The 11,956-nt window shown below is 34.1% G+C and overlaps 1 protein-coding gene across 1 annotated transcript; it reads left to right on the top strand.

The window, feature by feature from the left end:
- Window positions 1–1,922: 1,922 nt before the first annotated feature.
- On the top strand, window positions 1,923–9,274 carry LOC132604220 (protein EARLY FLOWERING 3-like). Its single transcript, XM_060317630.1, has 4 exons — window positions 1,923–2,568; window positions 3,915–4,510; window positions 7,321–7,372; window positions 7,886–9,274. The coding sequence occupies exons 1-4, from the start codon at window positions 2,383–2,385 to the stop codon at window positions 9,044–9,046; spliced, it is 1,995 nt and encodes a 664-aa protein (XP_060173613.1). The 5' UTR covers window positions 1,923–2,382; the 3' UTR covers window positions 9,047–9,274.
- Window positions 9,275–11,956: the final 2,682 nt, after the last annotated feature.

Genomic DNA, 11,956 nt, shown 5'->3' with positions numbered 1-11,956 from the left:
ACCGATTAGTTCTAGTTTAGAAATTAAAAATCCGAGATTTCTATCTCACGTCGATTCCTTCGCGAATAACTTGACGTATAAAATACGGGGTCTAACAATTATGTATTTGAATATCTTCAAATACACGCGTCCAAATACATAAACTAATGAAATGGTAGCTCCATATCGTAATATTGAAAAGGATAGCTATTAATGGTAAGAACCTATAATAAGGTAGTTATTTCTGTAAGTTTACCAATAAAATTCCCAAAATATATCACTTAAATAAATTAATATATCACCTAAAATATATCCAAATTATAGTCTTTATTTTAATACCAGTTTTAGCTAATACCTCCAACTTAATATGTGATAAATCGGCGAATCTAGGATTTCTAAAATATGTGCGTACCACTAAAAAAAAAAGGAAAAAACTATATTAAGTGGGAATTGCTCGTTATTCTTCTAGATAAACAACTCAACATTCAACTAAGTGCACCATATAGCCTTCTTGTACCATAGGTGCCAGCAGATGATATGATACCAATTTTAAAAAATATATACATGAAATACCTAATCTTATAGAGACCATGAATTCAGATGCCCCAAATTTAAGCTATAAAATCGCCCCTGTTTAATTAGAATCTCGGATTCGAGCTCTGAGTATAAAGTCAACTTTATTAGAAAGTGTTTTACCTGCAATGTGAGGTTTTACCTCTTCGTTCTCCTTGACCAATCGATCCACGTTACACTTGATTAACTGCTTGCATTGTCAACATGGTCACAAAATAATGCTCATCAGCACAACACGTTGGCTTGCAGAACTCCACGAATTTAGGATAGAATTTTGTGTCTTCACCTGTGTAAAGAGCAGGCTTTATGTTAACTTCAACCTATTGTGATCCTCTTTTGGTAATGACTACTTGGACATACTATTATGTATTATAGTATGTAAATATGTAATAAATTATGTTCTCTTAATTAATTATTGGGAAACTGTCCAAATTTGGACAATGGTTCAAATATGTCATTTATTAATAGTTATGATTAGATATTGAGTCTTTCCTCTTCTAAAAAAAAAAAAAAAACGTGTTGGAAAGCTTCTGTTATTAGTGAATAAAGATATATTTGGTTCAATTTTGTAATGGTTGAGGTATATTTAATCCAACTATATAACATATTCAGATAATTTTCCAACGTTGGCCTAATTGAACATTTTCCCTAAATTAATCTGAGAAAAAGTGCATTATCAGTCCCATTAAGCCGTAGGCACATTGAAAAAAAAGTAGTGGTTCAGGCACTAGTCAATCAGTACTACAATCTTCTTCTTTTTTTTCGGAAAAAATAAATTAATATAATCGTTGAAGCAAAATGTATCTACATGTCATAACTAATTAATAATTAAGAGACCTAAACATTAAAAATTAAATTATTACTCCCTCTGTTCCAATTTAACTTTAAACTTTACTCCTTTCCTCTCATATTATTTGTCCATATTATTAAAAATATTCGCACCAAAATACTTGTCCATTCACAAAATCAAGATAGAATTAATTAAAGTTTACTTATTTTGACCTTAGCATTAATTATTTTTTAAAGTAACTAATATTGATTAGAGTATAATTTACTGAAGAGATAAGAGTAATGTTGTAATACATTTTTATTTATAATTTCTTAAAGGACGTGTAAAGAGAAAAATAGACATATAATATGAGATGAAGGGAATATTTTTTACACTTAACGTGATTTATAATCACACAAATATATTTAAATTAATTTTAACTTTGTGTCAAATCAAACTAGAACGAAGAGATACTGCTTTTAGCGGTAAAATTGGCAAATGACAAGTGGAGATACCTAATTAATGGTCCAACTAAATATCTAATCCTAATAAATAAAATACTACTCTTTTATTGGATGTTCCAGTTTCTCTCTCTTCTATCTATCCAAAAAAGTTGGGTCCTTTGTCTTTTGCACTTTTTGGCCCTTCACTTTTCACACAGTCATTTGATCTTTTGCCGACTTTTCAAATTACTTTCTTCATTTTTTTTCACTTTAATCTCTTCCTTGATATTATTATTGTTGTACTTGATCACCACAAAAAAAAAAAAAGACTTTGTTGAAGTATACATTTTTTTTGCTTATGGGTACTTCAGAAATCTTGATTTCTATGTAAAGAATCTGTTTTTAGTTTCTGGGTCGGTATAATTTTGTGTTTTGTTAAGTGGGGTTGGCTTAGTTTTCTTTAATATTGATTGGTTTGTTGAGAATTGCAGAAATCTTGAAGTACTTTTGGACCCAATTTTAGATATTACAACTTTCAAATTCTAGTGTTTGTGAATTTGAAGTTTGATTTTGGAACTTGTATGTATGATCTTGTAGATTTGTAATTAGGATCAAGAAATGAAGAGTAAGGGTGAAGAGAAATTAACGGGACCTATGTTTCCAAGACTTCATGTTAATGATAAAGAAAAAGGAGGTCCAAGAGCACCACCAAGGAACAAAATGGCTCTTTATGAGCAGCTTAGTATTCCTTCACAAAGATTCAAACATGGGATTTCAAGTAATCTCAAAAATGCAAATTGCCAGGTACATAAAGTGAATATGAATATTATCCTTTTTGCTGATTCCTTAAAGTCTTGATATTTTGCTGCCTTATTTTTGTTGCAATCCTGCATTGACTATGTTTCTTTTGAGAGGGTGTATCGAAAACAACCTCTCTACTGGTGGCGGAGCCAGGATTTTCAATAAGGGGCGTTCAAAATATGTAGAAGTGAACACACTAAGAAGTCAGAGAGGGTTCAACATCTACAAAATATACATAAAAAATAATTTTAACCATGTATAGACAGTGTAATTTTTCGCCGAAGGCGGTTCGGATGAACCCCTTGACTATACTTGGCTCCGCCCCTGCGCTTTACCCCGCAAAGGTAAAGTTAAGGTCTGCGTACATCCTACCCTCCCCAGACCTCACTTGTGGGATTAAACTGGGTATGTTGTTGTTGTTGTTGCTGAAAGTGGCCAATGGAGTGGACAGTATTTTTGAATGTTTACTATTTTGTGATGGTTTACTGTTACCTATTTAGTAGCTTTTGGTTTTTAACTGGCTATTAGAGATATTGAAGATAAGTGAGTTGTTCTTTTTCCTCTTTGAATTCTTATTTTTTCCCCTTTTACTCAAAAAGTACTCTTAGCAGGCTGATCTGGTTATGGTATGGGGTTGGATGGTTGTTTCTTTGCTGCAATAGGGTTAGATTACGACGCATTGCCTGAAAATTATACCGGATTAATTGTCTTTGCTTTGTGATATTGTTTAAAAGAAATCCCTACTGTAGATTGACCATTGTGCAAGCGTTATTGAGAGACGCACTGGATATGCACATTATTGTTCTGTTAACCCCTTTTCTCCGCGACATTTCTTTGGTTTTAGGCGAAAAGGTTGGGGTGGGTGTGCATCTAGACAGCACTTCCCTTGATATGTTTTGCATAACAATATAGGAAGTTAAGTATCACCTTGAAATACCTAAGTTCTTCACCTTAATGCTCCAGCAAGATGTCATTTAGCTCATATATGTGATTGGCCTTCTCTTAACGGTCTCTTGATGCAAATTTGGAATTACTCCATTCAATGAAGTATATGGTTTTGTCATTCCCTTGCTTTGTTTTGTCTCATGGTTTTTGGAAAATAAAGATACCATACTAGTAGCATACTGACTGTCACATCATAGTGTGTTTGTTACCATAGCGGGTATTCTTGGGCAGAGTTAATTGAAATGCAAGAATGAGAAAAAAAAAAAAAACCTTGATTATTTTGCAATAGAGGTTTCGTGATGTTCTCTGTCTCATTCTGGATTTAATTCATATATTTGTGCTTGGATGAATGGTGACTCTTGTGGAAGCGTGACCTGACTGATTTAAGCAATTAACTTATGTAGGGAAATGGACTTGAAAGAGATGCTTTTTTCTCAGTACAACTTCCTCCATCAAGACATCCTGCTGAAAAGCCACATTCCTGCAGTTCAAATTCAAAAACTTCATTGCTGCCAGTTGAGTCTAACAACAAAACAGAAGAGGATGACTTTAGAGTTCCTGTTTTTATTAACTCCAAGGTGGGTCAAGGAAATGGAAAGTTTTATAGTACTCTGGATAGTAGAAAGCTCTCTGCCTCTACTGCAGTACTTTCGGGGCATTCTAGAAAAGACTTGAATGAAGAGAACTCCAAACAACTTTCCGTAAGCAGAGAGCATTCTTGTAACTCTGTTAGGGTTGTTGATAATGGTGATTCTTCTCTTCTTATGAATAATGTTGGATCAAAAGAGCAGATGATTCCTGATAATAATCATATTAATGATACGAAATCGAAGGAAGACAAGGCATCTGAATCATTACAAACAAGAATTGTGGAGCAGGGTGACGATTTATCAGAGACTTCCATGGTGGAATCTATATCTGGAATGTACATATCACCCGACGATGTTGTTGGAATAATAGGGCAAAAACATTTCTGGAATGCCCGAAGAGCTATTTCCAAGTAAGTTCAACTGTTTGGTATTTGTTTTGATGAATGATAAATGTTTGAGCTTGACATTTGAATTTTATCGTCATGTGTGAAACATGAGTTCTGCCATCTTTTTGGAGTTGGGTAGGGGAATTTGTATATTGGCTTTTGTTTTTAACCCGACTTCCACTTAACTGGTGATGTACTTCCAAGTGCTACTCAGATCATCATTTATAGAGAAAGTGACCAATTGACCTTTATGTGTATCATCATGCTATTTTCTGTAAAAATGAGGTTCATTCTCCTGGAATATTTTTGCATGCTGTAACAACATTGTATTCTGTGAATGTATGACATCTTCTCTTGAAATATCTGTCCACTTTATTAATTATGTCACTTGTTATGCAGAATTATCCCAACAGATGTTTATCATTTGTTAGACTTCTTTTCCTACTTGAATTTTACATTTCAACTGCAATTTGTTTTATAAGAACTGTTTCAGTACAAGAAATTCTCAATTATTTATTTTAAGTTTTGTTCCCAGTTTCTGTAATGATGATTTTGGTCATCTACTTAGTGATGGTTTTGTTTATTTTTTATTTTTTATTTTTAAATTTGATAATGTAATTTGATTGTCTTTCTCGAACTACCAATCGTCTAGTTTAATTGATTCTGATACATTGACTTCTAAACTGAGGCACAATTTAGACTTTGTTGATTGAACTGGATTGCCATTGAAAGGTTGGATGTTAAATTTTGTTGAATTAATTCAACTTTACGAGTAGAGTGAACAAATGATGGTCTTTTTCTAGTTTCTGTAATGATGTGTTTTCTGTCAAATTGGTTCTCTATGTTTCTTCTTTCTATACTTTTCCTTATCAAAACTAACGGTATAACTATCAAAGCAAATAATTCAAAAGGAGAAAACTCAATATAAACTTATAGCATGTTTGGCCAAGCTTTTGCGAAGCCAAAAGTAATTTTATTTGTATAAAAAAGAGTTTATTTTAGAGATTTGAGTTGTTTGGCCAAGCTTTTAGAAGTAAACTAAGTGCTTTGGAGTAGTAGCAGAGTTGTTTTCCAGGAATTGAAAAAATTAGACCCCAAAAGACTTTTGGAATCTTCGGTAAGCACAGATTGTTGCTCTAGTATTAGCAAAAGTGTTTTCAAATTAATTAGCCAAACACTAAGTGGTACTCTCCAAATATACTTTTTCAAAAAACACTTCTAACAAGAAACATTGTCCAGAATAAGCAAATTTTGAAAGCTTGGCTAAACAGGTTATTAGTCACCATGGTAACGTTCCACGTCCATTTAGTTTCAATGCCAATGTAAGAATTAGAAAAGAGTGTAAATGACCCGACCAAAAAAGCATGGTGATAGACGTATCTTAATAAAAAGTTGAAAACATAAATTTTAACATGATCCTAACTATTTGAAGTTTTTCCTTCATCATAAAATTTGTTCCACTATTTCATTTGAGTCATTAACCATCTCTATTTGATTCTTCAACATTTTTGTGTCTTTAACTCTTCTCAATTGAGTTTTCAACATTCATTGAATTTTGAACTCTCTCAATTGAGTCTTCAATATCCATTGATGCTTGAACTCTTGATTTTGTGTCTTCAACTATCCATTGATTTTTTACCTCTCATTTTTTACAGAATGAGATTTATAAACAAAGATGATAAGGGAGATAAAAGAAAATTTATAATAGAGACCAATGAAACTAACCCGACGTCGGTTAATTGAATTGCCTAGGAAAATCTACTCCTAGTTAATTTAAATAATCATGAAAAGATTTTTAAATGCCTTCTTGGTTTCTTAACATGATAGCTACTTTGATCCGAATTTGTTTTGGCTAAAATGACATTTAAAATGGACCAGAGGTAGTAGTTCATTGGGTTTTATTACATTTATCCTTGCCTGGGCTGGTGACCCTCTCTTCTCGGGTAAGTTAACATGAAAAAAATTGTTTATGTGGCGGAGAGGGGCAAACTCTGGTGGCTAGCATACTGATTTCATTTCCTGATTTCTAAAGCTCAAATTTCAATGTGTATCTTAGAAATTAGAATTACAGAAAAATGGTTATGTGTGAAGGAAGCTGTCTCTACAATGTGTTGGTGCTGTAGGAAAGGTCATCCTGTTGACAGCCTTGTAAGGAGTATATCTTTTGATTTTGATAAGGAAGATAAAATGGTACATATTGTGGAAGCAGTAGTCCTCAGCATGGTGGGGTGTTTTTTTTTTTTTTTTTTTTTTTTTTTGTAAGTATGGCTGCACTGTCATGGTGCAGGTTTAATATATATATATATATATATATATATATATATATATATATATATATAAATATACATGTTACCAGTCTCAAAAAAATAAAATAAAAAAATGGTACATATTGTGTGTGTCTCAAATCCGTCGCCATCCAACAATGAAAAAAGAAAAAAGAGAGAGTCCCAAGCACTTTTCACATGCAAGTCTGAAGGCCCTTTTGCCTATTAGTCATCTAAATATGGCCTTCTCTTTTAAAGCTCTAGAATCCTTGATCAGCCGGTTGGTTACTGATTGCTGTTTTAGGTTCTTTTTTGTTGAAGCATCTTTCCGGAACTTAGTAGTTTATAGATGGGTGGGGATATACATACCCACCTTCTTTCATCAGTATTTGTTGATGTCTGTATATTGACTTGCTGGTTCTTTTTCTTTAAAATTGTTTTCAACTGCGCACTAGTCCTATTCTTTTTCACTTTTAATAGATAATTTTTCTTCACGATGCACTTATAAGAACTAACTTCTTTCTATTTGTTATTTGTTTGCTTGACGTTGTCACTACTGTCCTTGAACAGCCAGCAAAGAGCGTTTGCAGTACAAGTTTTTGAGTTGCATCGGCTAATAAAGGTGAGGCACTGTAGAGGCTAGATTTCTCGTACTACCAGAAACGCAATTTTGTACTGCAGACAGCATAGATGTTCTGCTGGACTGGATTGATTCCTTACAGAAACGATGCGTCAGTCCAGTCCTATGATGTAAACATTTTCAGCACTATTGTTGGTGCTGTACTTTTTGAAATAATATTACTCTCGATCCAATTTATGTGACACTTTTTCCTTTTTAGTCAGTCCCAAAGAATGATACCTTTTTATATTTAGTACAAACTTTACTTCAGAATACTCATTTTACCCTTAATGAGATGATATGATTTATAGCCATACAAATATCTATAGCTTATTTTAGACCACTAATTTCAAAAGTCTTCCTTTATTTCTTGAACTCCATGCTCAGTCAAACACCTTCATATAAATTGGGACAGACTACAAAGGGAGTACCTATCAGAAAAAAAAAATCAATTTACATTTACTTTTTTCCTGTTGAATTAAGTAATTCTACTGAGCTTTTTTATTCCTATAACAGGTCCAGAAACTCATAGCTGGTTCACAAAGCATGCTTGACGATAGTGCTTATTTAGGCAAACCTGTAAAGGATTCATCTGCTAAAAGACGTCCGTTGGATTATATTATAAGAGATGGTCACAATGTTTCGAAGCAGAGGAATGATTCTGAGAAGCCTAACATTAGGATGGAATGTTCTGCTGAAAACACGGTTGGCAAACCTGTAAAGGATTCATCTGCTAAAAAACTTCCTTTGCAGTATATTGTCAGAGATGGTCACAATGTTTCGAAGCAGAGGAAGGATGCTGAGAACCCTAACACTAAGATGGAATGTTCTGCTGAAAACACGGTAGGCAAACCTGCAAAGGATTCATATGCTAGAAGGCTTCCATCGGAGTATATTGTCAGAGATAGTCACAATATGTCGAAGCAGAGGAACGATTCTGAGAAGCCTAATGTTAGGATGGAATGTTCTGCTGAAAACACGGTGGGAAAGACATCCTTCTCTTCTGTGCAAAACAGTCCATTTTTAGGTCACCCCGTGACAAATGACTCCACTATGGGTCCTTGGAGCTTCAATCAACCCTCGAGTCACCAATGGTTGATCCCAGTCATGTCTCCTTCTGAAGGACTCGTATACAAGCCATATCCGGGACCCGGTGTCACGAGTTCAGCCTGTGGAGGTTATGGACCTCCGGGATCTTATGGAGTTCCAGCTTCTCATCATCAGTATCAAGGGGTTGGAATGCCTTTTGCGGTTCCAGCGGGTCCCGCCTACTTTCCTCAGTATGGCATGCCAGCTGTCGATGAATCAAACCAGTTTGCTGCTCATGGTCAGTTATCTGGAGGAGGAGCTAACTTTTATGTTCAACGTCAGACCTCGAGTAACGTGCCAAGCATTAGGAATGGAACTGCCAGCACTGCAAGCAGTCCAAGTGGAACAACTAACAGAACAGTTGTGGATAATGCCACGGAAGGAAGAAATGTGCTTCCTCTGTTCCCAACTTCTCCAGCTACCGAGAAGCTGGATAGTAGCCCCCAACCTCGTGTTCCTAGTCACCCTGCTAGAGTCATCAAAGTTGTACCTCGTAATGCAATGTCTGCTACAGAGTCTGCTGCTCGGATTTTTCAGTCTATACAAGAGGAGAGAAAACAGCATGACTCTGGTTTTACTCATCTATAGGCTGTAATTACTGAGTTAATGTGACCGTCAGCTCATCATATGATGTGTTTAGGGTCAATATCTTGTAACCTTTTAGATAGCAAATGTTGTAACTGTATTTGGTAAGTGAGCCATTTTGTAGATATTATGTCACTGTTTAAATGATTTTTCTTCCTGGTGTTGTATACCCAAAGTGAGCATAGTTATTAAGTCCTCATATGAGTTATAATTCATCGATCTTTTCATCTACGTTGAGGTGAAGCTTTATTGGTATCAGTTTATCGTCTCAACTTCTGTTGAAGCTTGCGTTGCTCGGATCTTTCAAGAATCGCAACATTTGCATTGGATCCTCCAAAAATTAATGATGTAGTATCCCTGTCAGAGCAACATCGGTTGAAACGTGCATTTTTAGAGGATCTAACAAGAATGTACCGACTTTTTTTGGAGGAAATTCATTAGCCCCTTGCCCATTGTCAAAGATTTGATTTTTAAAGGATATATCCAATCACTAGCTTTGACTCTGAACAGTAGTCAGGAGGTTCACTAAAGAAAGTAAAAAATATAAAAAAAGTAAACACACAACACACTAAGGGAATTCAACATGAATTCGTGTACATAATAACTAGAGAAGTTGCAAGCTGGTAGTACAAGACCAACCAACATTTATTGGTTAGAAACTGTCTGAGAGAAACAAATCAAACCTAAAGAAGGGTTTTCATGATTATTCAGGCAGAATAAGATATTTACTCCCATTTATAAATCGGAAAAGGGCCAAAATTACCCCTGAACTTTGAAAAATAGTTTATCCATACCCTTCGTTATACTTTAGGGTCAATTATACCCTTACAGTTATACTATGGGGTCAATTATACTCTTATGTCTAACAGCTGCCACGTGGCATCATCCCAGCCCTTCAAAATTATTTTACTCTCAAATAATTTTTTACCCACTAAAATAACTCAACTCGACCCGATTTTTTTTTTCCAGCAAAAATAATACGGATAATTTTTCCAGCAAAATAAAATAAAAATAATTCCGTATTATTTTTGCTGGAAAAAAAATTCGGGTCGGATTGAGTTATTTTAGTGGGTAAAAAATTATTTGAGGGTACAATAATTTTGAAGGGCTAGGATGATGTCACGTGGCAGCAGTCAGACATGAGGGTATAATTGACCCCATAGTATAACTGTAAGGGTATAATTGACCCTAAAGTATAACGAAGGGTATGGATGAACTATTTTTCAAAGTTCAGGGGTAATTTTGGCCCTTTTCCGTTTATAAATTCATCCTTTAGAAAAGTACACTGCAGTTTCATTGGGCGGTTAATGACATCGCTAATTGACACTCTTTTTTTTAATTTCTAATTTTTATTTTATTTTTTACCCCTCCTTCCAGGAGCTCCCCTTTGCTCCCTTGATGATTCGAACTCGCAGCCTTCGGGTTGAAAGTGGAGGGCGCTTACCATCTGAACAACCCCCTCTTATCTCTAAATTTATTTTCATTTCTGTTTAACCAAATATTTCAAAGGAATGTAATTGTGTTTCACGTATAAAACCCTGAATGGTGGTACATGTTAGTCACAAGATTACTTAAAATAATAAAAAAACACATATATTTCGAGATTCTTAAAATCAGGGCGGAGCTAGAAGCCCCGCTACGGGTTCGACTTGAACCAATAACTTTTGCTCAAACAATATATTTTTATGAAGAAATCTATTAAATATGTATAAATATTAAGTTTTTAACCCAATTATCAACGCATAAGTCGTCACTCTACTCCTTTAGCAACATGATATATGTATGTATGCCAATGTAGTAGAAATTTTTATCACTCTAGCTAAACTAGTTATAATATGTTATTGATCCTCTTTTCCAATTACCAACATACTTTCTATGAAAAGTTGGTTATGAGTTTAGTAAATTGGTAGTGTAATATTTCATCCTTCCCGATTTATGTGGCACTGTTCTACTTTCGAAAATTAAATGAATTTTTCTTTGATCACGATTTTTTAATATGCCTTTTTAATATATTAATTTTCAGATAAAAGTTTTTACGTAGTTTTCAAATATGTTAATTTTATTTCAAAAAAACTTAAAGATTCAATGTCTGAATTCACGATCAAATTTAGTAAGGTTGACTAGATATCCAAACGGTGCCACATAAATTAGAAGATATCGAGTAATTTTTAATACAACTCAAGTTACTCAATAACTAATTACTGATACAGTGTTTATAGTAAATTAATAACCGGAAAAAAATGTTATAGTCTGTAGTAAAGCATTTTTAGACATCACTTTATAAGATTTTTTTTTGAATTTATAAGAATTAAACTCACCATTACTGTTACACCTTGTAGTTTTATACATTTAGATTCGTTGTACGGTAGTTGTTTTAGTTTCGGACACCGAGACAGTTTCTGACGATATATGAGGTTGAACATGCTTAACTTATGCTTATAAGTGTTTAAGTTCATGTTTGGTAAGTTACGGAAGGATTAGAGAATAAGTGAATCGAAGCGGAAAGGTTCGTCAAAAGTTGTTTCTGGGAAAAATAAGATATGGGTCGTATAATTGAGATATGGTCCGTATTTTGAGATATGGACCGGATTTAAGGATTTTAAACATTTACAGAGAGTAGAATTTTTGAAGAGGAATTATACGGACCAACAATACTGTCCGAATAAAATTATACGGACAACACGTTGGCCGTATAATTTTATTTGGTCAGTATATACAGTCCATATTTTCCAAGTCGGTGGATTTTGCTGATTTTATATATTTCAACCCCTCTTCATTTTAAGTCATTTTAAACATAACCCCAAGTTCAAGAAAGCTCTAGAAACCTCTCCTAGCATATTCAAACACCTCTCCAAGCCTAAATCAAAGATCAAAATACTTAGGGTTTCAAAGTGAGGTTTAAACTTGTCTCTT

The sequence above is a fragment of the Lycium barbarum genome, chromosome 7 (assembly GCF_019175385.1).
Source record: "Lycium barbarum isolate Lr01 chromosome 7, ASM1917538v2, whole genome shotgun sequence".
NCBI classification, from domain to species: domain Eukaryota; kingdom Viridiplantae; phylum Streptophyta; class Magnoliopsida; order Solanales; family Solanaceae; genus Lycium; species Lycium barbarum.
This window is presented reverse-complemented; position numbering and strand designations above follow the sequence as displayed.